General features: G+C 44.5%; 1 protein-coding gene across 2 annotated transcripts in view; it reads right to left on the bottom strand.

The window, feature by feature from the left end:
• Window positions 1-27,713, bottom strand: part of ghra (growth hormone receptor a) — a 175,809-nt gene that overhangs the window by 133,877 nt on the left and 14,219 nt on the right. For both annotated transcript variants that reach the window (XM_063049644.1, XM_063049643.1), the window contains exon 2: window positions 12,195-12,282. In XM_063049644.1, the coding sequence (XP_062905714.1) occupies window positions 12,195-12,264 (70 nt within the window). In that variant the 5' untranslated portion in view covers window positions 12,265-12,282. The remainder of the gene's footprint in view (window positions 1-12,194; window positions 12,283-27,713) is intronic.

The following is a 27,713-nucleotide window of genomic DNA, read 5'->3' as shown; positions in this document are numbered from 1 at the left end:
GGTGAGTAAGTTGTGTACGTTCTCCCCGTGACCGCACGGGATCCCTCCCACAGTCCAAAGACACACGGTTCGGGTGAGTAAGTTGTGTACGTTCTCCCCGTGACCGCACGGGATCCCTCCCACAGTCCAAAGACACACGGTTCGGGGGAGTAAGTTGTGGGCATGCTGGCACGAAGCATGGCAACACCTACGGGCTGTGCCCAGTACATCCTTGGACTGCGTTGGTTGTTGACACAGAATGACAGATTTCACTGTATGTTACAATATTTCGATATACATGTGTCTAATCTTTAACTTTAAAATTAGAAACCACAGGTCAGTTAGCCTAAAGTCAGCAATAATGAACAGCATGAAGTTATTATAAAGGATGGCGAAGCAGGACTCTCAGAAATGATTAACGGAACTGTACAAAATTAACACAGATTTCTGAAAAGAAAATCACATTGACAAAAGACAGATCGCAAATGCAGGAACAGAGATCAACAACAATCTGCTGGAGGATTTCAGAGGGTCGAGTAGCATCTGTGGAGGGGGAAAGGAGACATCAAGACATCCAGCCATCAAAGCCCAGCCTCAGGACATAGTTCGCAAAACTGCAGGTTTTTTTCAGCATTTAACCCAGGGGTCCCCAACCTTTTCTGCACCGCGGACTGGTTTAATATTGACAATATTCTTGCGGACCGGCCGACCCGGGGGGGCGGTGTTCAAGTAGGGTTAAACTCACCTTAACATGTCTTTTACAGTTACGGTGGCCAAATTTCTCACTCTCAAATAAGGGACAAAAGTAGCAGTCAAATCCTGACGAAGGGTCCTGGCCCAAAACATCGACTGTACCTCTTCCTATAGATGCTGCCTGACCTGCCGAGTTCACCAGCACTTTTTGTATGTGTTGACGGGACACTTGTGTTTACCCTGAGAAAGGCTACCATGACCATGAAGGCTTGCGCAGGCACCTGTGTGCACATGTGCATACATGCATGTTTTTCGTCCACAAATCGGTTTTGGCTTAATCTTCCCGACTACACTGTACATACATTATTTCTACTTTATATAGGCTGTGTATTTATCATATCATTAATGCTTTTACTATATGTTAGAGTTATATGTTAGGTTTAATGTGTTATTTGGTATGATTTGGTAGGTTATCTTTTGGGTCTGGGAACGCTCAAAAATTTTTCCCATATAAATGAATGGTAATTGCTTCTTCACTTTACACCATTTTGGCACGAAAGGTTTCATAGGAATGCTCCACCTTAGTGGGGGAAATACGGGACAAGGGCGGTCCCGTATGGGACAAACCAACTTAGCCCAATATACAGTCCCGGCATATACGGGACAGTTGGCAACCCTATGTTCAAGTTCAACAGTGCATGACAGGGAATGAGGAAAGGTGCAGCTGACTCATATCGTTTCCTCACGGCCCGGTAGCACATGCTTTGCGGCCCGGTGGTTGGGGACCGCTGATTTAACCTTTAAGGCAGGTGAGTATAGGTACGTAAGAATTTAATATTTATTCCTCTGGAATGTGACCAAAGGGCCCAAATTGTGAGTGGTTGGACGTTATTCCTTTGGAATCTAGGAGACAGGCAGATGACCAAATAGATAGGAATAAAATCATGTAAAGGACAGATAGGGAAACTGTGCACGGTCTATCTCCAATGGTTGAGAAATCAGAACATGAGAGATTTAAAAGGTCCTGAGATGCCACTTCTTCATGCGGTGGATGTGAGTATGGAATGAGCTACCAGAGAAAGGAGAGAAGAGCACGCACGGTATCATGCCCTTCCCAACAAGCCCATGCTGCCCGGTTCGTTGCACAACACCCAATCCAGAATAACTGACCCCCTAGTGGGCTCAACCATGAGCTGTTCTAAAGAGTCATCTCGTTGGCACACTAGAAATTCCCCCTCCTGAAATCCAGCACCAACCTGATTTTTCCGAACCACCTGCATATTGAAATCCCCCATGACTATTGTAACATTGCCCTTTTGGCAGACATTTTCTATCTCCCATTGTAATTTGTAGACCAGATCTTTACTACTGTTTAAGGGCCTGTATACAACTCCAATCAGGGTCCTTTTGCCTTGCAGCTCCTTAGCTCTATCCACAATAAATCAACACCTTCCTAACCTATGTCACCTCTTGCTAATGATTTGATTTAAAAGGAATTTGGACAGGTACATGGATAGGAAAGATTAGCAGAATATAGACCAAATGCTGGCAAATGGGACTGGCTAAGGTGTGCATGGAGGAGGAGGGCCAAAGAGTATGCTTCTATGACCATTTATCTGCTATCTCTTTTGAATGAGCCAGAGGTAGTGTGAGAGGAATTGTGATTTCAATACAAGAGGGAAGAGGAGACAAGATGTTATGCATCATTTACAATGAAAGGGAATCACAGTCTCACCTGACTACCAGCTGGCCACACACTCTATACAGCAGAAACAGTAGAATCCAAAGTTCAACAGCTGCCACATCACTGAGAAATGGTGTTGCTATGAATGTCCTTGGTAAACAATAATGCTGTAAGGCATGTTTTGGTATCTCAAGTACTCTTGCCCCAACCAATTCAAAGACTAGATTTACCTTGATCTAAAATGTCTCTTTAATCTATCAATAATGTTATCCTCTGTGTGACGTGGTGTCACCACACACACAATTAGGTCACACACACCTACAATTCACAAGCAGGTACCTTGTGAATTGCAAACATTGCAGCAAGGCAGTTTACATTCAGCGATCTATTACTATTGAACATTAGCTTAACTTATCACACGTACATCGAAACATACGGTGAAATGTGTGGTTTACGTTAATGACCAACGTGGTCTGAGGATGTCGCCACACTTCCGGTGCCAACACAGCACGCCCATAACTTACCACCCCAAACCCATACATCTTTGGAATGTGGGAGGAAACCCGAGCACTCGAAGAAAACCCATGCAGTCACAGGGAGAACAAACAAACTCCCAACTGACAGTGGCCGGAAGTGAATAAACAGTCAATGTTTTGGGCTGAGACTATTTATCATTCCTGATGAAGGGTCTCTGCCTGAAACATTGACTGTTTATTCCTTTCCATAGACGCTGCCAGAGCTGCTGAGTTCCTCCAGCACTTTGTGCATGTTGCTCTGGATTTCCAGCATCTGCAGAATCTCCTGTGTTTATGGCAGAAGTTGAAGCCATGTTGCTGTTGCTGTACCAGCGCGACAGTAATCACTACACTACCAATCAGATCATCCGTCTCTGTACCAGTGCGACAGTAATCACTACACTACCAATCAGATCATCCGTCTCTGTACCAGCGCGACAGTAATCACTACACTACCAATCAGATCATCCGTCTCTGTACCAGCGCGACAGTAATCACTACACTACCAATCAGATCATCCGTCTCTGTACCAGTGCGACAGTAATCACTACACTACCAATCAGATCATCCGTCTCTGTACCAGCGCGACAGTAATCACTACACTACCAATCAGATCATCCGTCTCTGTACCAGCGCGACAGTAATCACTACACTACCAATCAGATCATCCGTCTCTGTACCAGCGCGACAGTATTCACTACACTGCCAATCAGATCATCTGTCTCTGTAGTATTGACTTAGGATAAATTGATTGAGGATAGACAGATTGAGGTATTGATTGTGGTATCGATTGGGACAAAAAAGATAATTTTACTCTGTTTCAAAGTCATTTTTTGTAAATATTCTGATCTGGACTGACGTTATCACTGGCCAGAACAGTCCTTGTGTATAGCCACATTGTGCGCTGAAAACAGCTTCAATGATTATCATTTAGATTCTGCCTGTGGAGGTTAAACCCAGCACCACGTAACATCCTACCCATCTGTACTCACCTCTCTTCTTCACTCAGACGGTTGTGAGAGTGTGGAACAAACTGCCAGCGCAAGTGATGCATGTAGAAACACAGAAGAAAACCTACAGCACAAAACCTTCAGCCCACAATGCTGTGCCGAACATGTACTAACTTTTGAAATTACCTACGATTACCTATAGCCCTCCACATGAGCTCGATTTCAACGTTTAAGAGAAGTTTGGATTGGTGCATGGTACATGGACCGTCTGGAGGACTATGGTCCTGGTGCAGGTCGATGGGAGGTTTGCCGTGGACTACATGGGCTGAACAGCCCGTTTCTGTGCAGTACTTTCACCCTGAAATAACTCCTGCACCTAGCTTTAACTGAGAGTTGTAAACTGAGTTAACTTCCAAATAATCTGAAATATCTTGGGCAGACCAGCAGTAAGGCTGATCAACACCTCCACCCACTAACCCACCCCTCCACACCCCCAACCACCACTACTTTATCATTTCCTGTTAGTCACCTTATGTACAGACACTCCTGTGTCTAGTGTCACTTTATGGACATACTGTATATACACTATCTTATGGATCTCCCAGTGGCCACACATTTTAATTCCACGTCCTATTCCCATTCTGATATGTCTACCCACGGCCTCCTCTACTCTCAAGATGAAGCCACACTCAGGTTGGAGGAACAACACCTTATATTCCGTCTGGGTAGCCTCCAACCTGATGGCATGAACACTGACTTCTCTAACTTCCGCTAATGCCCCACCTCCCCTTCATACCCCATCCGTTATTTATTTATATACACACATTCTTTTTCTCTCTCTCCTTTTTCTCCCTGTCCCTCTGACTATACCCCTTGTCCATCCTCTGGGTTCCCCCCCCCCCTTTGCTTTCTCCCTGGGTCTCCTGTCCCATGATCCTCTCATATCCCTTTTGCCAATCACCTGTCCAGCTCTTGGCTCCATCCCTCCCCCTCCTGTCTTCTCCTATCATTTTGGATCTCCCCCTCCCCCTCCCACTTTCAAATCTCTTACTCACTCTTCCTTCAGTTAGTCCTGACGAAGGGTCTCAGCCCAAAACGTCGACTGTACCTCTTCCTAGAGATGCTCCCTGACTTGCTGTGTTCACCAGCAACTTTGATGTGTGTTGCTTATGTATTCATATTTATTTTGTGTTTTTATTATTGTGTTCTTTGTTGTATTGTGTTTTTTTACCTTGCATTGGACCTAGAGTAACAATTATTTCCCCGGTAATGCTCTGCAACTCTTCCTCTGCTACACTGACTTCTGCATTGATGCTGCTTCATGCGTCCATACTGAGCTTGTCAATTTTATCAACTGCCTCTAACTTCCACCCTACCCTTAAATTTACTTGGTCCATCTATTTCTGACACCCCCCCCCCTTTCTTGACCACTCTCTGTCTCCATCTCTGGAGACAAACTGTTGGCAGACATCTTTTATAAAGCTATTGATTCTCTCAGTTTTCTTGACTATACCTCTTCCCACTCTGTCTCCCATAAAAGCATTGTGCCCTTTTCTCCATCGCATCTGTTCCCAGGATGAGGCTTTCCTTTCCAGCATATCAGACATGTCCTCCTTCTTCAAAGAACAGGATTTCCTTTCCTTCACCATTGCTGCTGATCTCACTCCAACGCTTCCATTTCAGAAACATCTGCCTTCACGTCATCTTCTTGCCGCCTTAACAGTGATAGAATTCCTTACTTACCACCTCGTCAGCCTCCGCATCCAACGCATCATTCTCTACTGCAAGTGGCCTGAGTGCTACACCTGCCATTCACCTTTTCCCTCACCTCCATTCAGGGCCCCAAACAGTCCTTATAAGTGAGGCAACACTTCACCGCAAACTAAATTGGGGGCCGCTTCGTCGAGCACCTCCACTCCATCCACCACAAGCAGAACTTCCTGGTGGCCAAACATTTTCATTCTAATTCCCATTCCTGTTCTGACATGTCCATCTACGGCCTCCTCTTGTGCCAAGATGAGACCACCATCAGTGTGGAGGAGCAACAATTTGTATACATCTGGGTAGTCTCCAATTTGATGGCATGAATATCAATTCCTCCCTCTGGCAAAAAAAATTCTCTCCCCTCTTGTTCTGATTCCCACTATGGCCTCTTACCTCTTCTCACCTGCCTATCAACCCCCTCTGTGTCCCCTCCTCCCTCCCTTTCACCCGTGGTTCTATCAGATTCCTTCCTCTCCAGCCTTTTATCTTTCCCACCCACCTGGCTTCACCTGTCACCTTCTAGCTAGCCTCCTTCCCCTCCCCTAACTTCTTATTCTGGCACCTTCCGCCTTCCTTTCCAGTCCTGAGGAAGGGTCTTGGCAGGTAACCGTTTATTCCTCTCTGTAGATGCTGCCTGACCTGCTGAGTTCCTCCAGCATTCTATGTGTGCTGCTCTGGATTTCCAGCATCTGCAGACTTTTTCATGTTTACAATTATTTTGTTCCCCTTTGACTTGTGTCCTAAAAATGACATTAAACAATCTTGAATCTTGAAAATCTCTCCTAAGGAAATCTGCCTTTAACATTTCCATGAACCTGATGGGGACATTATTACCTCCTGTGCAAATAATTGAGACAAATAATATCTCCTAATTTCCTGGAGAGATGTCAATACAGTGTTAGGTCAATTTTCCAACATCGGTATTTCCATTCGATTCATGTCATGTTCTTTGCTTTAATCTGCCGTAGTTATAAACGCTCAGGTCTAAGCTTCACAAGGGACAGCCAGAGGAAGGTCACAGTGAACAATACTGAACAGTTACTTAGTAAGTAGATTACATTCCTGAATTACCACATCAACCCTGCCGACAAACGTCTGCTCAGGTGCCTCGGCGGTGTGGATCACTTCACCATGGCAATCAGCGCGCACCTAGATCAATACTGGGCACACCCACTCAGTCAGAGCAAACGCACACAGTGATCTGCATGCAAAGTACAAAAGGCCACAACGACCAGGACACAGGGACACGACGACATCTCCAAAGTCAGATGAAGCCTGTTTGTTGACATCAATGGAAATACTTGGATTTTCCCCAGCGTGCTCCAAGGGCTTCCGAGAGGAGGGCCTTTCTAACAGTTAGAGACACATCCATCAACAACTCTACAGTCAGCCCTGTTTCAACATTCAGCTTCCTGGGCAACATTGCTTCCCAAGATCTCGTGTGGGAGAACCATTAACAAAAAGAGGATGTCCGTCTTGCAGCTGGTACAGTACTGGCGCAATCCCACACTGCCATCAGAGACAGCGTCCTCACATCAACATTGACTGTCCGGTTTGCTGCAACATCCTCTCGCGACACACAAAACGACAGTAAACTGTCAGGTCACTGTCTGCGGCCCACTGTCCCGCAGGGTTTGTATGTAACCCAGGGCGAGAAGCGGCAGGAAAAACCATTGCGGGCACTACCCACCCTGCCAACTGCCTTTTCCAAAAACTCCCTCTGAAAAGTGCTATCGGGCTATTAAATCAAAAACTACACACCACCCTAAAAGTTTCTTCTCCTGGGCAGTTAATCTGATCAACCATTCTAGTTCTCCACTCCACCCTGTCTATTACCCCTGCCATTGCACTGTGCTGTAAGTACATTTAATCACCTTTTACAATGCCGTTTACATGCTGGGATTTATTTATTTATGCACATTTTATTCTTTATCTGTCCATTAACCCCCAACATTATTAGCTTCCTTTATTTTTTATAGATTTGTTTATTTGTTATAATTGATGAAGGGTGTTTTTCTTGCAGGTCACACCAACACACCACAGGAAATTCCCTGTAAATGCGGACGGTGGATAAAGCCTCACACAGCCAGCTTGCTGACTGTCAAATTAACCACCATTAACGGCCAGTAAACAAATAACATATTTGAAATTTGGAGCTTATTGTCTAGGTAGCTACGGGCTGTGAGCTGTTCTATTAGCGACTGCAGCTAAATTAATCTCAGCAACAGGCAATATTTGCGAAAGTGAAGTTTTCAGAGGTAAAGGTGGAGCTCGGGGTCTCATGTGAATTGCTCTGCAGTCAGGAGTTCAGCACCTGTACCTACGGGCACGGGAAACCTTAAACCAGGATTCCCGGGATCAGAGGCACTGTGGTTCACGCCTTGGATGCTGGGTCGGGTCGGCCTGTTCTAAAACAGAAGCACATCACAGAAGTAGGCACACAAGATTGAGCAAGGCCAATACCTGGCATTGGCAGACTGACTTATGAGGAAAAGCTGTCTAGGCTCCTAACTGCTGGAGATCGGAAGAATGAAGGCATCTAGACTGATTTTCACAAACAAGATATGGAAAGGAGATTTCCTCCTGTGGGTGACACAAGCAGAGGAGGAAGGGTGGTAGAGGGTGACTGTTTCAACCGCCAGGAATCATCCATTTAAAGCAGATGAGGTGATCTTTTATTTAACCATGGGGGAGCACAGTATTGTAACTGCTAGCACACCACCATTACAGCACTAGCAACCCAGTTCAATTCCCTCTGCTCTCGCTCTCTCTCTCTGTACATTCTCTCTGTGACTGCTCGGACTTCTTCTGGGTACTCTGCTTCCCACCCACGTTCCCAAGACCTACAGGCTAGTGAGTTGTGGGCACGCTATATTGGCACCGGAAGCACGGCGACATTTGCCATGATAATCTTCTGCACTTTCCACAACACCACCAACCACGTTAGACCACGCTTGTGTACAATTCTGGTCGCCTACTTATCGGAAGGACATGGAAGTTTTACAGAGGGTGCAGAAGAGATTTGCCAGGATGCTGCCTGGATTAGAGAGCATGCCTTGTGAGGGTTGGTTGCGAGAGCTAGGGCTTTTATCTTTGGGGCGCAGGAGGATGAAAGGCAACTTAACAGAGGTGCACAAGGTGATGAGAGGCACGTTGATAGAGTGGACAGCTGGAGACTAGCTTCCAGAGCAGAAATTAGTAAAACAAGGGGGCATCAGTTTAAGGTGTTTGGAATAATGCACAGGGGGGAATGTCAGAACATAAAAACCTAAGAACATAAGAAATAGGAGCAGGAGTCGGCCATTTGGCCCGTCGAGCCTGCACCGCCATTCAATAAGATCATGGCTGACGATGGACTCACCTCCACCTACCTGCCTTTTCCCCCATAACCCTTAATTCCCCTACTATGCAAAAATCTATCCAACCTTGTCTTAAATATATTTACTGAGATAGCCTTCACTGCTTCATTGGGCAGAGAATTCCACAGATTCACCACCTTCTGGGAAAAGCAGTTCCTCCTCATCTCTGTCCTAAATATACTCCCCCAAATCTTGAGGCTACGTCCCCTAGTTCTAGTCTCACCTACCAGTGGAAACAACTTTCCTTCCTCTATCTTATCTATCCCTTTCATAATTTTATAGGTTTCTATAAGATCTCCTCTCATTCTTCTGAATTCTAGCAAGTACAGTCCCAGGCAACACAATCTCTCCTCATAGTCTAAACCCCACATCTCTGGAATCAACCTGGTGAACCTCCTCTGCACCACTTCCAAACCCAGTATATCCTTCCTCAAGTAAGGAGACCAGAACTGCATGCAGCACTCCAGGTGCAGCCTCACCAGTACCCTGTACAGTTGCAGCATAACCTCCCTACTCTTAAATTCAATCCCTTTAGCAATGGGGGTCAACATTCCACTTGCCCTCATGATAGCCTGCTGCTGCACCTGCAAACCAACCTTTTGCAATTTATGCACAAGCACTCCCAAGTCCCTCAGCACAACAGCACACTGCAAATTTTTACTATTTAAATAATAATCTGCTCTTCCATTTTTTCTTCCAAAGTGGGTGACCTCGCATTTACCAACATTGTACTCCATCTGCCAGACCCTTGCCCACTCACATAACCTCTCTATATCTCTCTGCAGACTCTCCGTACCTTCTGCACAATTTGCTTTTCCACTCAATTTAGTGTCATCAGCAAACTTAGATACACTACATTCGGTCCCCTCATCCAATCGTTAATGTATGTCGTGAACAGTTGCAGGCCCAGCACTGACCCTTGTGGCACACCACTCACCACTGATTGCCAACCAGAGTAACACCCATGTATCCCAACTCTCTGCTTTCTGTTAGTTAATCAATCCTTTATCCATGCAAATACATTATCCCCAACTCTATGCATTCTAACCTTATGGATTTTACTCAGCACCTTTATCAAACGCCTTCCGGAAATCCGGAAATCCAAGTAAATAACATCCATCTGTTCTCCTCTATCCACTGCGCTTGTTACATCCTCAAAGAACTCCAGTAAGTTTGTCAAACAGAACCTTCCTTTGCTGAATCCGGCTGAGTTTGCCTCACTATTTCTTCTTTAATGACAGCTTCAAGCATTTTCCCATCTACAGATGTTAAACTTACTGGCCTATAGTTATCTGCCTTTTGCCTACATCCTCTTTTGAACAGTGGTGTGAAATTCGCTGTCTTCTAATCCGCCAGGACCTGCCCAGAGTCCAGAGAATTTTGGTAAATTATCACCAAAGCCTCTTCTATAACCTCTGCCATTTCTTTCAGTATCTGGGATGCATTCCATCAGGACCAGGGGACTTGTCTAACTTCGGGTCCGCAAGTTTGCTCAGCGCTACCTCTTCAGTGATAGCTCTTATATCGAGGTCCTCACCTCCCATCGCATCCATCACATTTCTCTTTGGCATGTTAGACGTGTCCTCCACCGTGGAGACCAACATAAAATAGTCATTCAAAGCCTCTGCCATTTCCTCATTACCTAATATCAATTCCCCCTTCTCGTCCTCCAAGGGACCAACGTTCACATTAGACACATTTTTTTAAGGGTGTTAAGAAATAGTTTTTTTTTGACACAGAAGTGGAGATTACGTGGAACACAATGCCAGGGGAGATGGTAGAAGCATTAGGGACATTTAATAGACTCTCAGACAGGCACGTGGATGAAAGAATAGTGGAAGGATATATAGGAGGGAAGTGTTGGATTTATTTTAGAGCAGGTTAAAAGAGTCAGCACAACACAATGGGCTGAAGGGCCTGTATTGTGTTGAGTGTTCTGTGTTCTATGCATAAATGAATCACATTAAAGCCTTGAGATTTTTAAACCAGGAAACTGCCAAGTGGATATGACAAAGTAATGACTGCACACCGATGTCACAAACAACGACCTGGATCCTATCCTTCACTAACTTGCATTCACAGACCACTGTTATTCCTCTGGACATTTTGTTTCTGGTCTCTCAGTCTTCAGCCAGATAATTAGATTAGAGTGCTGAGAACATCAGAATGTCATCAGTCAGAGAGTAATGGCCCCTGAGTGCATCAGAACTTCTTCATTTCAATAAATACAGATGGAAAAAGCATCATACCAGTGTACAAGTCAGCATCACACGGCAATACAAATGATCCAAATTGCAGCGACTCAGGCTGACAATGCGATCTATGTTGGAGCAGAAAAGGAGCCAATTGTCTGGTGGAGTACTTGAGCATATCTGCCCTCATCTATCTTAAGCCTTCCAATCTCATTAGCAGACAGATATCCATACAATAGATTTTATGGGCACAGTAAATACTGGAGACACTGGACACTGACAGATTGCCAACATTCTGATACTATCGACAGAAAGGTAAAATTACCATACCCAATTGGATCATTGTCAAGCCTATTAATTGTTTGGATCTTGCAAAGATTTGAGTTAATTTACAGTACAAAAATCACCATGCAAACTAATAGGTTTATGTTGATGATAAACATTACATCCACAGAGTCAATGACATGTTCATTATACCTGCCGCAGCTCGCAAGGGCTGCAGTTGTCCTGCAGCACAACTCAAGGAGAACATGCCCACTTTCCCTCACCTCTCCAGACTCCAGTAATCCTAGTTATATCTGTCCCCTCTCGCACACAATGCCTCCAACACAACCATTTTTTTTAGAGATCCCATATTAATTGTTCATTTTTATACCCATTTCCCACGTTACCTGATCCTTAATGGTATTCCTGGTCCAACCCAGACTCTGCCTCCCATTTGCTTTATGACCGCCAGGTTGCCTGGAGATTAGGGTGAGATACTATGTGGGTACAACTGAGTTTATCAGCCACCTATTTAATCCAAGATTAATCCCATTTAACGCTCCCTGCATTCCCAACAACTGCCTCCAGCTTCTACACATGATTCCATTTATGTCAGTCAATTATTCTGTGGGACGTCGGGCTAAATCAGAGGATCCACAGGAAACCCACAAGGTCGCAGGGAGAAAGTGCAAACTCCACACAGACAAAATTGGACATCTAACTCACCCACAATGTTACAAGATGATTTCCTGATTATAATCATATAACTGAGAAAATCTCAACAATTAACTTACCATCAGAGGAGTGAGCAGAGTCAATGAAAGCCACAGCCAGCAAGTACCAGATTAACCATGGTGCAGCCATTTTTCAATCCAGATTGACCTGCAAAGAGGAAGACCTACATTAAATATTCTACTGTCATGTCCCTTTCATGCATCAGATTCTTTATTAAGTACAGGAGTACATGCTCGTGGTCTTCTGCAGCTGTAGCCCATCCAATTCAATGTTCACGTGTTGTGTGTTCAGAGATACTCTTCTACACACCGCTGTTGTAACGTGTGGTTATCTGAGTTACAGTCACCTTCCCATCAGCTTGAACCAGTCTGGCCATTCTCCTCTGAACTCTCTCAATAACAAGGCACAGAACTGCCACTTACTGGATTTTCTTTTTGTTTTTCACACCATTCTCTGTAAACTCTACAGACTGTTGTGTGTGAAACCCCAGGAGATCAGCAGTTTCTGCGATACTCAAACCACCCCAGCTGGCATCAACAATCATTCCCCGGCCAAAGTCACTTAGATCACATTTCTTCCCCATTCTGATGTTTGATCTGAACAACTGAACCTATTGACCACGTCTGCATGCTTTAATGCACTGAGTTGCTGCCATATGATTGGCTGATCAGATATTTACATTAACCAACAGGTGTGCTTAACCAAGTGGCCACTGAGTGAAAAACCACACACTACAAGGTGGACAAACAACCAAAGTGCAAAGGACAACAAACTGTGCAAATACAAAAAGAAAATAAAAATAATAATAAATAAGCAATAAATATGGAGAACATGAGATGAAAAGTCCTTGAAAGTGAGTCCATTGGTTGTGGCAACAGTTCAGTGATGAGGTTGGTGAAGTTATCCCCTGCAGTTCAGGATCCTGGTGGTTGAGGGGTAATAACTGCTCCTGAACCTGGTGGTGTGGGTCCTGAGGCTCCTGTACCTTCTTCATGATGGCAACAAGAAGAAAGCATGAACAGGGTGGTGGGGGTCCTTGATGATGGATGCTGCTTTCCTGCAACATCGCTCCACGTAGATGTGCTCAATGGTGGGGAGGGATTTATCCATGATGGACTGCGCCACATCCAGTACGTTTTGTAGGATCCTCCGTTCAAGGGCACTGGTGTTGCCAGGAGGGGAGGCCAGTAGATACAGCCTTAGGGTGGAGGGTAGGTGACCTCTCAAGAGAAAACAACAGCAGCCAATCACTTAGAGAACAACTGGCTCTGTTATACAGCGAGAAGGCCAAAGTCGTGGTGAGCAGTAACAAAAGGGGGACTCAATAGTCAGAATCAGGTTTAATATCACTGGTCTATGTTGTGAGATTTGTTGTTTTGTTCCAGCAGTACATTCCAATACATAGAAAGTTACTGTGTAACAGTGAGAAATACAAAAGTATCAATCAGCAGCGCAAAGAAAAAGCAAAACTGTGAGGTAGTATTCATGGATTCATGGACCATTCGGAAATTTGACGGCAGAAGGAAACAAGCTGTACCTAAATCATTGAGTGTGTGTCTTCAGGCTCCTGTAGCTCCTCCCTGATGGTAGTGATGAGAAGGGGGCATGTCCTGGGTGATAGGAATCTCTAATGATAGATGCTGCTTTTCTGAGGCATCGCCTTTTGAAAATATCCTCGACGGTTGGGAGGGTTGTGTCATGAAATTTGTTGTTTTGTGGTGGCAGCACAGCGCAAGACATAAATAAAAATAGCTGGTCGTTAACTACAGGAAGGGGAGTGTTGCACATGCTTCAGTTTACGTCCCCTCCACGGACTCTGTCTGTACTTCCTGACCCTAACACACACTCACCCTGACACAGCTCAGCACATCAGAAACCAGCATCCCCTCCACGGACTCTGTCTGTACTTCTTGTTGCCTCGGTAAAGCAGCCAGCATAATTAAAAAACCCACCCATCTTGGACATTCTCTCTTACCTCCTCTTTTCCATCAGGCAAAAGTTACAAAAACCTGAAAGCATGTACCACCAGGTTCAAGGACAGATTCTACCCTGCTATCATAAAGACTATTGGACAGTTCCCCAGGAGAATAAAATGGATCCTTGGCCTCACAGTCTACCTGGTTATAAGTTTGCATCTAATTGTCTGCCTGCTCTGCTCTTTCTCTGGAACTGCTGACACTATATTCTGCATACTGTCATTGTTTAATCTTGGACAAGGCAAAAAAAATGCGCCGCCACGGCACACGGTCCAACAAACCAGTGAAGATGACTGGTTTGGAACTTCTTATTGTGATCATAAGATCCTGATGGACATTGGTAATGTGGAATACTGAGAGTATGATTCATGGTTCATTGGTGAGACGGACAGTTGGGGAGCTGCAAGGCCTCGGGGGTCGCCTGAGGGAAGGGCTGGCTGTGTGCCACTGGAATCGGGATGGGTTGGGGACTGCCCCTCCTGTCAGTGCTGCTCTCCAGTGTTTGCCCCTGGGAAGACAAGCTGCGTTGTGTTGGTCTGCAGCTACGCTCGTGCAAGATGAGCAACCGCTGCAACTGACGTGTCTCCAAGAGAACTTCAGTCTGAAGGCCATGTCACTCACAGATTGGGCTATATTATTATTATTTGTTAAACTTTTGTACATGTATGTTTTACTGTTGTCATAATTATATGAGCTATATGTGCTACGTGCTGTGTATGACTGTAGGTACTGCGTTTTGTACCTTGGCCCCAGAGGAACTTTGTGATAGAATGGAGAAGAATATAAAAGCAAACATGTAATAGTGAGATTTTATAAAGTACTGGTGAGGCCTCACTTGGAGTATTGAGAGCACTTTTGGGCCCCTTATCTCAGAAAGGATGTGTTGAAACTGCAGGGGGTCCAGCATCTGCAGATTTTCTCTTGTTCACAAAAATGATTCCAGCATTAAACGGCTTGTCATATGATGGCCCTGGGCCTGTATTCACTAGAATTCAGAAAAATGAGGAGGGACTTCATTGAAACCCATCGGATGTTGAAAGGCCTTGATAGAGTCGATATGGAGAGGATGTTTCCTATAGTGGGAAAGTCTTAAGATCAGAGTGCACAGCCTCTGAATAGAGAGACATGCTTTTAGAACAGAGAAGAGGAAGTTCTTCAGCCAGTGTAGTGAATCTGTGGAATTCTTTGCCACAGGCAGTAGTGGAAGCCAAGCCTTTATGTGTATTTAAGGCAGAGGGTGATGGATCTTTGATTGGTCAGAGCATGAAGGGATACGGAGAGGGCCGGAGACTTGTGCCGAGAGGGAAAATGGATCAGCCATGATGAAATGGTGGAGCAGACTCAATGGGCCAAATGGCCTAATTCCGCTCCCAAGTCTTATGGAACGCTGTTTTGTTTGGCTGTTTTCATGTGAATGGTTCAATAACACCAGAACCTGAAGCTGAATAACCTCTATGCACTGCAGTGATCAACTGATAGGTATGAACAGTATGCAAGACAAGTTTTTCCAGTGTAACTCGGTGTCTGTGACAATGATGAACCAGTTTGCCAGCTGAGTGATGGAAAGACACAGGGCTGGTGCTTCAGACAAAAGCCCTAAAGGCTCATTATGATGGTGTTGGACAGCATTTGCAAAAGTTGCTTGGGAGGTTGAGTTGGCATGCAAAGGGACATCCAAAAAGTGGGATGTTTTCAGGAGCCCAAACCAGCATGTTCTAGTTACAGTAAAGAGCAAGGCCTGCAAGATTACCATCCTTGGTTGAAAATACATAATTAAGGTCCGGTCAGCAAACAGGAGGGGTATCAGGAATGGGCAGCTGAAATCCAGTAACACACACAAAATACTGGAGGAACTCAACATGTCAGGCAGCACCTGTGGAAAGGAACAAACAGTTGACATTTCAGTTAGGTCAGAATATCCACTGTTTATTCCTCTCCATAGATGCTGCCTGACATCCTCAGCTGTGCTCGTACATCTGGGCAGTGAGGTTTAGCTAGGAAAACTACAGACTTGTGGGAATATCAGTGTGGAGGGACAGGTTAGTGAAAACTACAGTCTGTGAGCCTGCTGGGAATATCAGTGTGGAAAACTTACTGGAGGGGATTATGAGAGACAGAATTTAATTGCATTTGCAAAGTCATCATGGTCAGCACAACCATCATGGGCCAAAGAGCCCGTTTCTGCCTGTACTCTGTATATTCTACCCAAGGACTGCAATAAACACAAAATGCTGGTGGAACTCAGCAGATCCGGCAGCAACTATGGAAATGAACAGTCAACACTTTGGGCCAAGACCCTTCTTCAGGAATGGAAAAGAAGGGAGAGATGTCAGAATAAGAGATGGGTGGAGGGGAAGGAGTTGTCCCCCTCCTCTTTCTGTCTTTTTCAGTTCCCCATTCTGGTTCCCCTCTCACCCCTTCTCTTCTCTTCACTTGTCCATCACCTCCCTGTAGTGTCTCTCCTCCTTCCCTTACTCCCATGGTCCACTCTCCTCTCCAATCACATTCCTTCTTCATCAGCTCTACATTTTATCTCCTTATCTCCTCCTAGCTTCTCACTTCATTCCTTCCCCCACACCCACCTAACTTCCCCCTCACCTGGTCTCACCTATCCCCTCCCAACATCTCACTTCATCCTCCCTTCCCCCACACCCACCTACCTTCCCCCTCACTTGGTCTCATCTATCCCCTCCCAACATCTCACTTCATCCTCCCTTCCCCCATACCCACCTACCTTCCCCTTCACCTGGTCTCACCTATCCCCAAACAGCTTGTACTCCTCCCCGCCCTCCCGATAATTAAAATAAAAATTTAATTAAAAAGCAGCATGGTAACATAGTAGCTAACACAAAGCTTTACAGCACCGACAATCAGGTTCAGTTCCCATCACTGCCTGCAAGGAGTTTGCACGTTCTGCCTGTGATCGTATGGGTTCCCCGGGTGCTCCAACATTCCATACAGGTTAGGGTTACGGCATTCCATACGGGTTAGGATTATAGCATTCCATACGGGTTAGGGTTATAAGCTGCACGCATGTTATTTTGGTGGTGACACTTACACACTGGTCTCAACACATCCTCAGACAAGGTTGGTCATTGACGCAAACTGTATGTTTTGATGTTTCAATATGCATTTGACAAATAAAAGCGAATCTTTCATCTTTAAGATCTAGCATCAATACCGATGATCACAAAACCATTGGCTCACAAATAGTAATGGGAAATCCTAAGGGAAGGAAGTGTTCTTCCCAGCTGATTCTAGTCCCGCAGTAATGCGACCAGAACAGGGTGCACTCTGAAATTGCCCAACAAGATACTGAACTCCATGCCAGAGGAGCTGGTAAATACTTACCTTCAGAAGAAACAACCTATTAGAACAACATTTATGAATGTGCCATGCATTCAAGTACAGTGTCTTCACTTTTGATATTTTCTTTATTATTTTCCTTACTTATGCCCTCTGGCATGGTTAAACTATCCTTGCTGACAAAACTGAGATAAAGAGCAAAAGGATTACAAGGGACAAAATTGGTCCTCTGGAAAATCAGAATGGTAATCCATGTGTGGAGCCAAAAGAGACTAGGGAGATCTTCAAATAATTTTCTGCAACTGTATTTACTCTCCTGAATCTATAGAAGTGAGGCAAAGCAGCATTGACTTCATGGGCCCTGTACAGATTACAGAGGAAAAGCTGTTTTTCTGTCTTCAGGCAAATCAGGGTGGATAAATCCCCAGGGACTGACAAGGTATTCCCTTGGACCCTGTGGGAGGCAAGTGCAGAAATTGCTGGGGCCCTAGCAGAGGTATTTAAAATGCCCTTAGCAACAGGAGAGGTACCAAAGGATTGAAGAATAGCCAATGTTTTTCTGCTGTTTAAAAAAGGCTCTAAACATAAACCAGGGAATCATAAGCCAGTGAGTCTGACATCAATTGTGGGTAAGCTATTGGAAGGTATCCAAGGAACCAGATTTATAAGTATTTGGATAGAGATGGATTCATTAAGGATAGTCAACATGGCTTCATGTGTGGTAGGTCGTGTCAAACCAATTTTATAGTTTACTAGGAAAGCGGATGAAGGTAAGACTGTGGAAGTTGTTCCAACATGGACCTTTGTAAGGCATTTGACAAGGTCCCACATGGGAGGTTGGTCAAAAAGGTTCAGTTGGTCGGCATTCAGGATGAGGTAGTAAACTGGATTAGACATTGGCTTTGTGTTAGAAGCCAGAGAGTGGTAGCAGATGGTTGCCTTTCTGACTGGAGACCTGTGACTAGTGATGTGCCAAAGGGATCGATGCTGGGTCTGTTGTTTGTCATCTATGTCAATGATCTGGATAATAATGTGGTTATCTGGACCAGCAAATTTGCGAATGACACCAAGACTAGGGGTGTAGTGGACAGTGAGGAAGCTATCATGGCTTGCAGATACATCTGCATCAGCTCGAAAAATGGGCTGAAAAATGTCAGATGGAATTTAATGCAGACAAGTGCGAGGTTTTGCACTTCGGTAGGACCAACCAGGTCTTACACAGTGAAAGGTAGGGCACTGAGGAGTGTGGTAGGACAAAGGGATCTGGGAATAATTTGTTGAAAATGGCATCATAAAGAAAGCTTTTAGCACATGGTCTTCATATCTCAAAGTACTGAGTAGAGGAAATGGGATGTCATGTTGAAGTTGTATAAGATATTACACAAAATGTGGAATGGGAGGAACTAAAGATGGAGCCAAAGGTCTTTGGGGACCTGAGTGACTTCTTCCTGTTTGTCTGTGAAACAGTTTAAATCTCCTTTTCTCATATTTTTATCTTACATTTTCAGGCTGGCTGGGGTCCTGTCGGAGGCCATGATCTACAGCTGTGTTCAAACTGCGTTCTTCATGGGCAGTGGCTTTCGGAACTCGCCGAGCAGCCTGCACTTTGGGATCCCCAGGAGCGGCCTCGTAAACATGCACCTTGGGAATGTGGCCCTGTGGACAACCCAATTCCTCACCGATGTCACTGACGGAACTGTCATGGCTGATCGAAACACCGAGACAGCAGGCACAGCTGTCAGAGGCCTCTGCATTCGAGCAGTATCTCTCTCTCTCTCACAACGGTGAGTGAGAGTTTGGTTCTCGCGATGGGGGAACTCGAATAAGTGACACTGCAGACTGTAACACCAGAAGAGCGAGCTGTTGACCTTCCCTCTCACTGTGGCAGGAGCGATATCTCTCTCCCCCCCTTGTTAGTGAGAGAGAGGGCCTGTTGAGATGTCAAAGTGTTGGGATGGACAGTACCTCGATGGGATGCAAGATCATGGTCTCTGGTGGTTTTGCTATTGCTTGCATGATGTGTGGTGGGGGGGAGACTGGAGAAAGTGGGGGGAGTGGGAAACAGGAGGGTTAATCCGTTTGCTGTTGCTTGTAAGTGGGAGGGGGTTTGGAGTTCTAATGCTTTCTGTCATTCATTCTTTGGGTTTTTCCTCTCCTTCATGGATGTGTGTGAAGAGCAAGAATATCAGGTTGTACACTGTATACATTATCTGATATTGAACCACTGAACATTGGTGAGGCCTAATTCGGAGTATTATGTGCAGTTTTGTCACCAACCTACAGGAAAGATGTCAATAAGGTTGAAAGTTTACAGAAAAGGATGTTGCTGGGACTGGAGTACCTGAGTTATAAGGAAAGATTGAATAGGTTGGAATGTAGAAGATTGAGAGGAGATCATGTCCGCAACTCAGCCTTGACTGTGCCTCAGCTTATTGTCTGTCTATTATCCAGTACTCTCTGATCCAGCAACACCTTCACATTAGGATCATCTCCTGTCTTCAAATCCTTCTGCAGTGTTAAGGGCTGCCTTATAGAAGTGTTTAAAATTGTGAGAAGCATAGATTATTCATTCCCAGGAGGGAAGATTTGATACAGGGATCCAAAATGATGAGGGGTATAGGTAGTGTAAATGCAAGCTGGCTTCTTCCACTGAGCTTGGGTGAGATTAGAACTCGGAGTCATGGGTTAAGGGTGAAAGTGAAATATTTAAGGGGAACATGAGGGGAATATCGTCACTCAAAGGGTGGTGAGAGTGTGGAACAAAATGCCAACACAAGTGATGCATGTGAGCTCGATTTCAAAATTCAAGAGAAGTTTAGATACGTACATGGATGGGAAGGGTATGAAGGCTTACGGTCTCGGTGCAGGTTAATGAGAGTAGGCTGTTTAAATGGGTTAGCACAGATTAAATGTGCTGAAGGGCCTGTTTCTATGCTGTACTTTTCTATGATTTTATAAATTCATGCAAACTGCTTTGCAAACTTGAGTCCCCTCTTCTAACTTGTAAGTTGTACTCAGCCAAACCTGTCTTGTGCAAATTAATATGCTTGTGTACCGAGGACACAGATTGAAACTCAGTCACAGGAAAAATAAAAGGTCACTGAGTGCAAGTCAAGTCTGAGGTAACTTAACCACAGGTATTGGGAGTTAACATTTCTTCATATTCTCACGATCTTTCTGCCAAATAGGAGCACTCTCCTCAACAGCAATGCACAGACTATAAGACCATAAATCATGGGAGTAGAATTAGGCCACTTGGCCCATGAGGTCTGCCCCACTATTCAATCGGGGCTGATTTATTTTCCCTGTCAACCCCATTTTCTGCCTTCTCCCTGTAACCTCCAACAAACTTACTAATCAAAAGGGTCACAGCCCAAAACATTGACTGTTTATTCATGTCCATAGCCACCGCCTGATCTGTTGAGTTCCTCCGGCATTTTGGGTGAGTTACATATCAACCTCTGCTTTAAATATACCCAATGACCTGTTAGCTTGACATCGGTGGTTGGGAAGTTGTTGGAGTCGATTGTCAAGGATGAGGTTACGGAGTACCTGGAGGCATATGACAAGATAGGCACAACTCAGCATCGATTCCTTAAAGGAAAATCCTGCCTGACAAACCTATTACAATTTTTTGAGGAAATTACCAGTAGGCTAGACAAGGGAGATGCAGTGCATGTTGTATATTTGGATTTTCAGAAGGCCTTTGACAAGGTGCCGCACATGAGGCTACTTAACAAGATAAGAGCCCATGGAATTACGGGAAAGTTACTTACGTGGATAGAGCATTGGCTGATTGGCAGGAAACAGAGAGTGGGAATAAAGGGATCCTATTCTGGTTGGCTGCCAGTTACCAGTGGTGTTCCACAGGGGTCCGTGTTGTGGCCGCTTCGTTTTACATTGTACATCAACGATTTGGATTATGGAATAGATGGCTTTGTGGCTAAGTTTGCTGATGATACAAAGATAGGTGGAGGGGCCGGTAGTGCTGAGGAAACAGCGAGTCTGCAGAGAGACTTGGATAGATTGGAAGAGTGGGCAAAGAAGTGGCAAATGAAATACAATGTTAGAAAGTGTATGGTTATGCACTTTGGCAGAAGAAATAAACAGACAGACTATTATTTAAATGGGGAGAGAATTCAAGGTTCTGAGATGCAATGAGACTTGGGAGTCCTCGTACAGGATACCCTTAAGGTTAACCTCCATGTTGAGTCGGTGGTGAAGAAGACGAATGCAATGTTGGCATTCATTTCTACAGGAATAGAGTATAGGAGCAGGGATGTGATGTTGAGGCTCTATAAGGCACTGGTGAGACCTCACTTGGAGTACTGTGGGCAGTTTTGGTCTCCTTATTTAAGATAGGATGTGCTGACGTTGGAGGGTACAGAGAAGATTCACTAGAATGATTCCGGGAATGAGAGGGTTAACATATGAGGAACGTTTGTCCGCTCTTGGACTGTATTCCTTGGAGTTTAGGAGAATGAGGGGAGACCTCATAGAAACATTTCGAATGTTGAAAGGCATGGACAGAGTGGATGTGGCAAAGTTGTTTCCCATGATGGGGGAGTCTAGTACGAGAGGGCATGACTTAAGGATTGAAGGGCGCCCATTCAGAACAGAGATGCGAAGAAATTTTTTTAGCCAGAGGGTGGTGAATCTGTGGAATTTGTTGCCACGGGTGGCAGTGGAGGCCAGGTCATTGGGTGTATTTAAAGCAGAGATTGATAGGTATCTGAGTAGCCAGGGCATCAAAGGTTATGGTGAGAAGGCAGGGGAGTGGGACTAAATGGGAGAATGGATCAGCTCATGATAAAATGGCAGAGCAGACTCGATGGGCTGAATGGCTGACTTCTGCTCCTTTGCCTTATGGACCTGGCCTCCATAGCCACATGTGGCAAAGTATTCCACAGGTTCGCCACCCTCTGGAAAAAGGAACCCCTCCTCAGTCCCTTCGATAGTTCAACCAGCATAGGAGTTATGCTCTGATATGTAATGAGACAGAGGGACAAAGGAGTACTAGTGCATAGTTTGTTGAAAGCAGAACCATAAGCAGTCAGCGTGATGCAAAAGACATTTAGCATGTTGGCTTCATCAGTCCGTGCACTGAATATAGGAGCTGGGACAACATGTTGCAGTTATGTATGTCTTTGAGTACTAGAGTACAGTGTACAGCCTGGTCACCCTGTTATAGAAACGGTGTGGTCAGTCTGTACTGTGCAGAGATCGTTTATGAGGATGTCGCCAGGACTCAAGGGTCTGAATGACAGGAAGAGAATGGCCAGGCTAGGTTTATTCCTCGGAATATCCGAGTATAAGGGGGCGACCTTATAGAAATACTTACAATCATGATGGGTGGAAGGTTGTCTTTTCCTGAGAGTAAGAGTGTCCAAGACTAGGAAGCACAGATTTAGGGTGAAAGGGGAAAGGTTTAAAGTGTACCCAGGAGAATTTTTTCCACACAGAGTGTATGGAATAAGCTGCCCAAGGAAATGGACGAGGCAGGTACAAGAGCATCATTTAAGGAGGACTTGCACAAGTACGTGGAGGGATTTGGGCTGAATGCAGGAATTAGGATTAGCTGGGTGGGCACTGTGGCCAGCATGAATTGATTGGACCAAAGGGCGTGTATCCGTGCTGTAATGTTCTGTGGCTCCAATAAAGAATTACTCTACAGATCCACAATCTGTAATATACAGCCCATAACGTTTTTACATCTGAGCTGGAAATAATCCACCATTTCAAAATAGCCGCAGCACCACCAGAAGGGGTGTATGTCGAACCACAATTCAAAACCACGGCTCAATCACCTCCCTCAGTTCTCAATTACTCCTACAATGGCTCACAAGTCTTCACATCAACTAGACTGACTAGTATGCACCAGTTGTTTTATCCCCAGCGCAGTGTTGTCCTTGAGGTCTCGTATTGTTATTTAGGTTTTCAGTAAAAAGACTTCACAAAACAGAATGTGTCTGGCCTGGATTCACAAGCCAAGTGAAATGCAAAATGGCTGTGCTGTTTACACACAGAATTGCCAGCAATGAGTTGATTTATTACACTATTGACTTACATTTAACAGCTGACCTTAGAACTACTCAATTCTCCCAAAGTCAAACTCAGCACGAAGCCTTCTTGTACTTGGGACCTGCTTTCAAACACAGCACTCAGAGAATGCTTAAAAATCAAGAGAATCGCTTCCTTCTTCCTATCCCAGTTCAGAATTACGGTGCACTCCCTGAGCTCTGGATTCCCATAACACTCCCAGCCAATGAACAATTTATTGAAATTGCAAAAACTGCTATAATATTGGCAGCACAATAATTTACCCACACACCACAAATGGCCACAGTATCACTTTCAACCCCACCTGAGAACCATCCTTTAAAGGCTGAAAATTCAGCTTTGGCCAGGACGAGTGGAAGGGTATCACACATCTGTCACTAAAATATCACCTTGGAAGCTATTTCAAAGTCCAAAGTAAATGTATGTACATATACATAAACACATATACATCACCATACACCATCCTGAGGTTAACTTTCTTGTGGGTATTCACAAAAACACAATAGAATCGGTTAACAACCAGTGTGAAAAGGCAACACACTGTGCAAATACAAAACAAACAACAAATAAATAAATAAACAAACAAGCAATAAATATCACGAACATGAGTCGTAGAGTGCTTAAAAGTAAGCTGTTGGCTGACATTTGGAGTCCATCATTAAGGATAAATTGAAAATTTTTAATTCTTCACCGTGAATGCAAGCGGTACATCACATTTGATGAAGTAGCTTTGGAAAGGTGAGGAAGTATCCAGGTTGTGGATATTAAAGGCATTATGTAAAACTTCCAGAAGAAAATTTGGTGAAATCTTTCATAGGAACTGTGTGATGAAAACAAATGCAAGGTAGCAAACCAGTTAGGAATCTGGCCGACCAGCATGAAGTAGATGGTCCCAAAGGAATCTGTACAAGGGACAGTTCCTAATCCGCTTCAAAGGTAACTAGAATCAGAATCAGGTTTTCTATCACTGACAGTCACTCAGATATTTCTTGTTTTGTGGCAGCAGTACAATATTACAGACTGCCAGGTATGATGTTGTGGCCATCACTGAATCCTGGCTGAAGGATGGTTGTAGTTGGGGGCTGAATGTCCAAGGGTACACATTGTATCGGAGGGATAGGAATGTAGACAAGAGGGGGTGGTGTATCTACTGGTAAAGAATTGCATCAAATCAGTAGAAAGATAGGATCGGAAGATGTTAAATCTTTGTGGGTCGACTTAAGAAACTGCAAAGGTAAAAGGACGTTGATGGCAGTTATATACAGGCCTCCCAACAGTGGCAGGGAGGTGGACCACAAGTTGCAACAGGAAATAGAAAAGGCGAGTCAAAAGGGCAATGTTATGGTAGTCATGGGAGATTTTAACATGCCAGTCGATTGGGAAAATCAGGTTGGTAATGGATCTCAAGAGAGTGAATTTGTCGAATGCCTTCAAGAGATGGCTTTTTAGAGCAGTTTGTCGTTGAGCCTACTAGGAGATCAGCTACACTGCACTGGGCATTATGTAAATAAACCAGAGGCGATTAGGGAGCTTAAGGTAAAATAACCCTTAGGAACCAGTGATCACCATATGATTGAGTTCAACTTGAAATTTGATATGAAGGAAGTAAAGTCTGATGTAGCAGTATTTCAATGGAGTAAGGGAAATTACAGTGGTGTGAGAGAGGAATTGGCCAAAGTAAATTGGAAGGAGCTGCTGGCAGGAATGTCAGCAGAGCGGCAACGGTGTACATTTCTGGAAAAAATGAGGAAGGTGCAGGACATGTGTATTCCAAAAATAAAGAAAAACTCAAATGGTAAAATAGTACAACCATGGCTGACAAGGGAAGTCAAAGCTATTGTAAAAGAAAAAGAAAGGGCATACAACAAAGCAAAAATTAGTGGTAAGACAGAGGATTGGGGAGTTTTTAAAACCCTACAGAAAGCAACTAAAAAAATCATTAGAAGAGAAAAAATGGAATATGAAAACAAGCTAGCAAATAATATCAAAGTGGAGAGTAAAAGTTTTTTCAAGTATGTTAAAAATAAAAGAGAAATGAGAGTGGATACAGGACCACTAGAAAATGAGGCAAGAGAAATAATAGCAGGGGACAAGGAGATGGCTGATGAACTAAATGAGTATTTTGTGTCAGTCTTCACTGTGGAAGACACGAGCAGTGTGCCAGATGTTGTAGTGTGTGAGGGAAGAGAAGTGGGTGCAGTTACTGTTACAAGAGAGAAGGTGCTCAAAAAGCTGAAAGATCTAAAGGTACGTAAGTCACCCGGATCAGATAAACTGCATCCTAGGGTTCCGAAAGAGGTCACGTTAGAGATTGTGGTGGCATGAGAAATGATCTTTCAAAAATCAATGGACTCTGGCATGGTGCCAGAGGACTGGAAAATTGCAAATGTCACTCCACTCTTTAAGAAAGGAGGAAGGCAGCAGAAGGAAATTATAGACCAGTTAGCATGACCTCGGTGGTTGAGAAGATGTTAATAGTCAATTGTTAAGGATGAGGTGACACAGGACAAAATAGTGCAAAGTCAGCATGGTTTCCTCCAGGGAAAATCCTGCTTGATGAACCTGTTGGAATTCTTAGAGATTACAAGTAGGATAGATAAAGGGGATGGAGTGAATGTTGTATATCTGGACTTTCAGAAGGCTTTTGACAAGGTGCTACTCATGAGGCTGCTTACCAAGTTAAGAACCCATGGTATTACAGGAAAATTACTAACATGGTTAGAGCATTGGCTGATTGGTAGGAGGCAGCGAGTGGGAATAAAAGGATCCTTGTCTGGTTGGCTGCCAGTTACTAGTGGTGCTCCGCAGGGGTTGGTGTTGGGACCACTTCTTTTTATGCTGTATATCAATGATTTAGATGACGAAATAGACCCTTTGTTGCCAAGTTTGCAGATGGTATGAAGATTGTTGGAGGGGCAGATAGTGTTGAGGAAACAGGTAGGATACAGAAGGACACAGATATATTAGGAGAATGGGCAAGAGAGTGGCAAATGAATTACAATGTTGGAAAATGCATGGTCATGCACTTTGGTAGTAGAAATAAATGTGTGGACTATTTTCTAAATGAGGAGAAAATCCAGGAATCTGAGATGCAGAGGGACTTGGGAGTCCTTGTGCAGAACACCCTGAAGGGTAACTTGCAGGTTCAGTCGATGGTGAGGAACGCAAATGCAATGTTAGCATTCATTTTAAGAGGTCTTGAATACAAGAACAAGGATGTGATGCTGAGGCTTTATAAGGCACTGGTCAGGCCTCACTTTGAGTATTGTGAACAGTTTGGGCCCCTCATCTTAGAAAAGATGTGCTGGCGTTGGAGAGGGTCCAGAGGAGGTTTACAAGGATGATTCCAGGAATGAAAGGGTTATCATATGAGGAACGTTTGATGGCTCTGGGTCTGTATTCGCTGGAATTCAGAAGGATGAAGGGGGATCTCATTGAAACCTTTCGATTGTTGAAAGGCCTAGACACAGTAGATGTGGAAAGGATGTTTCCCATAGTGGGAGAGTCCAGGACAAGAGGGCGCAGCCTCAGGGTAGAGGGGTGCCCTTTCAAAACAGAGATGCGGAGAACTTTCTTTAGCCAAAGGGTGGTGAATTTGTGGAATTTGTTGCCACATGCAGCTGTGGAGACCAGGTCATTGGGTGTATTTAAGGCAAAGAATGATAGGTTCGTGATTGGTCATGGCATCAAAAGTTACCGTTAGAAGGCTAGGAACTGGGGTTAAGCGCAGGAGTAAGAAAAAGGATCAGCCATGATTGAATGGCGGAGCAGACTTGATGGACCAGACAGCCTAATTCTGCTCATATGTCTTATGGTCTTATGGTATGGTCCAATACATAAAAAATAATGTAAGTTACAAGAAGGAATAAGTAAATAAGAATTTCAAAAAGAGAGCAAAATAGTGAGGTAGTGTTCGTGGGGCATTCAGAAATTTGATGACAGAAGGGAAGAAGATGTTCATCAAACGGTGAGTGTGTTTGCTCAGGCTCCTGCTCCTGTACCTTCTCCTTGAGAAAAACGAGCTGGGTCCTTAATGATGGATGCTGCCTTCTTACAGCATCATCTATTGCAGGTATCCTTGATGCTGGAGAGGCTAGTGCCCATGATGGAGCTGGAGCTGGCTGAGTTTACAACGCTCTGTTGCCATAAAGTAAAAAACTACTAGCGGGAAGATTTGCTAGGGGGAGGGGTTAAAGGGGAGGGGTTAAATGAGAGTTGCAGAGCGGGAGGGGTTAA

This window comes from Mobula hypostoma, chromosome 5 (genome assembly GCF_963921235.1).
Source record: "Mobula hypostoma chromosome 5, sMobHyp1.1, whole genome shotgun sequence".
NCBI classification, from domain to species: domain Eukaryota; kingdom Metazoa; phylum Chordata; class Chondrichthyes; order Myliobatiformes; family Myliobatidae; genus Mobula; species Mobula hypostoma.
Note: the sequence above shows the minus strand (reverse complement) of the source record. Positions and strands in the feature narration are given on the sequence as shown.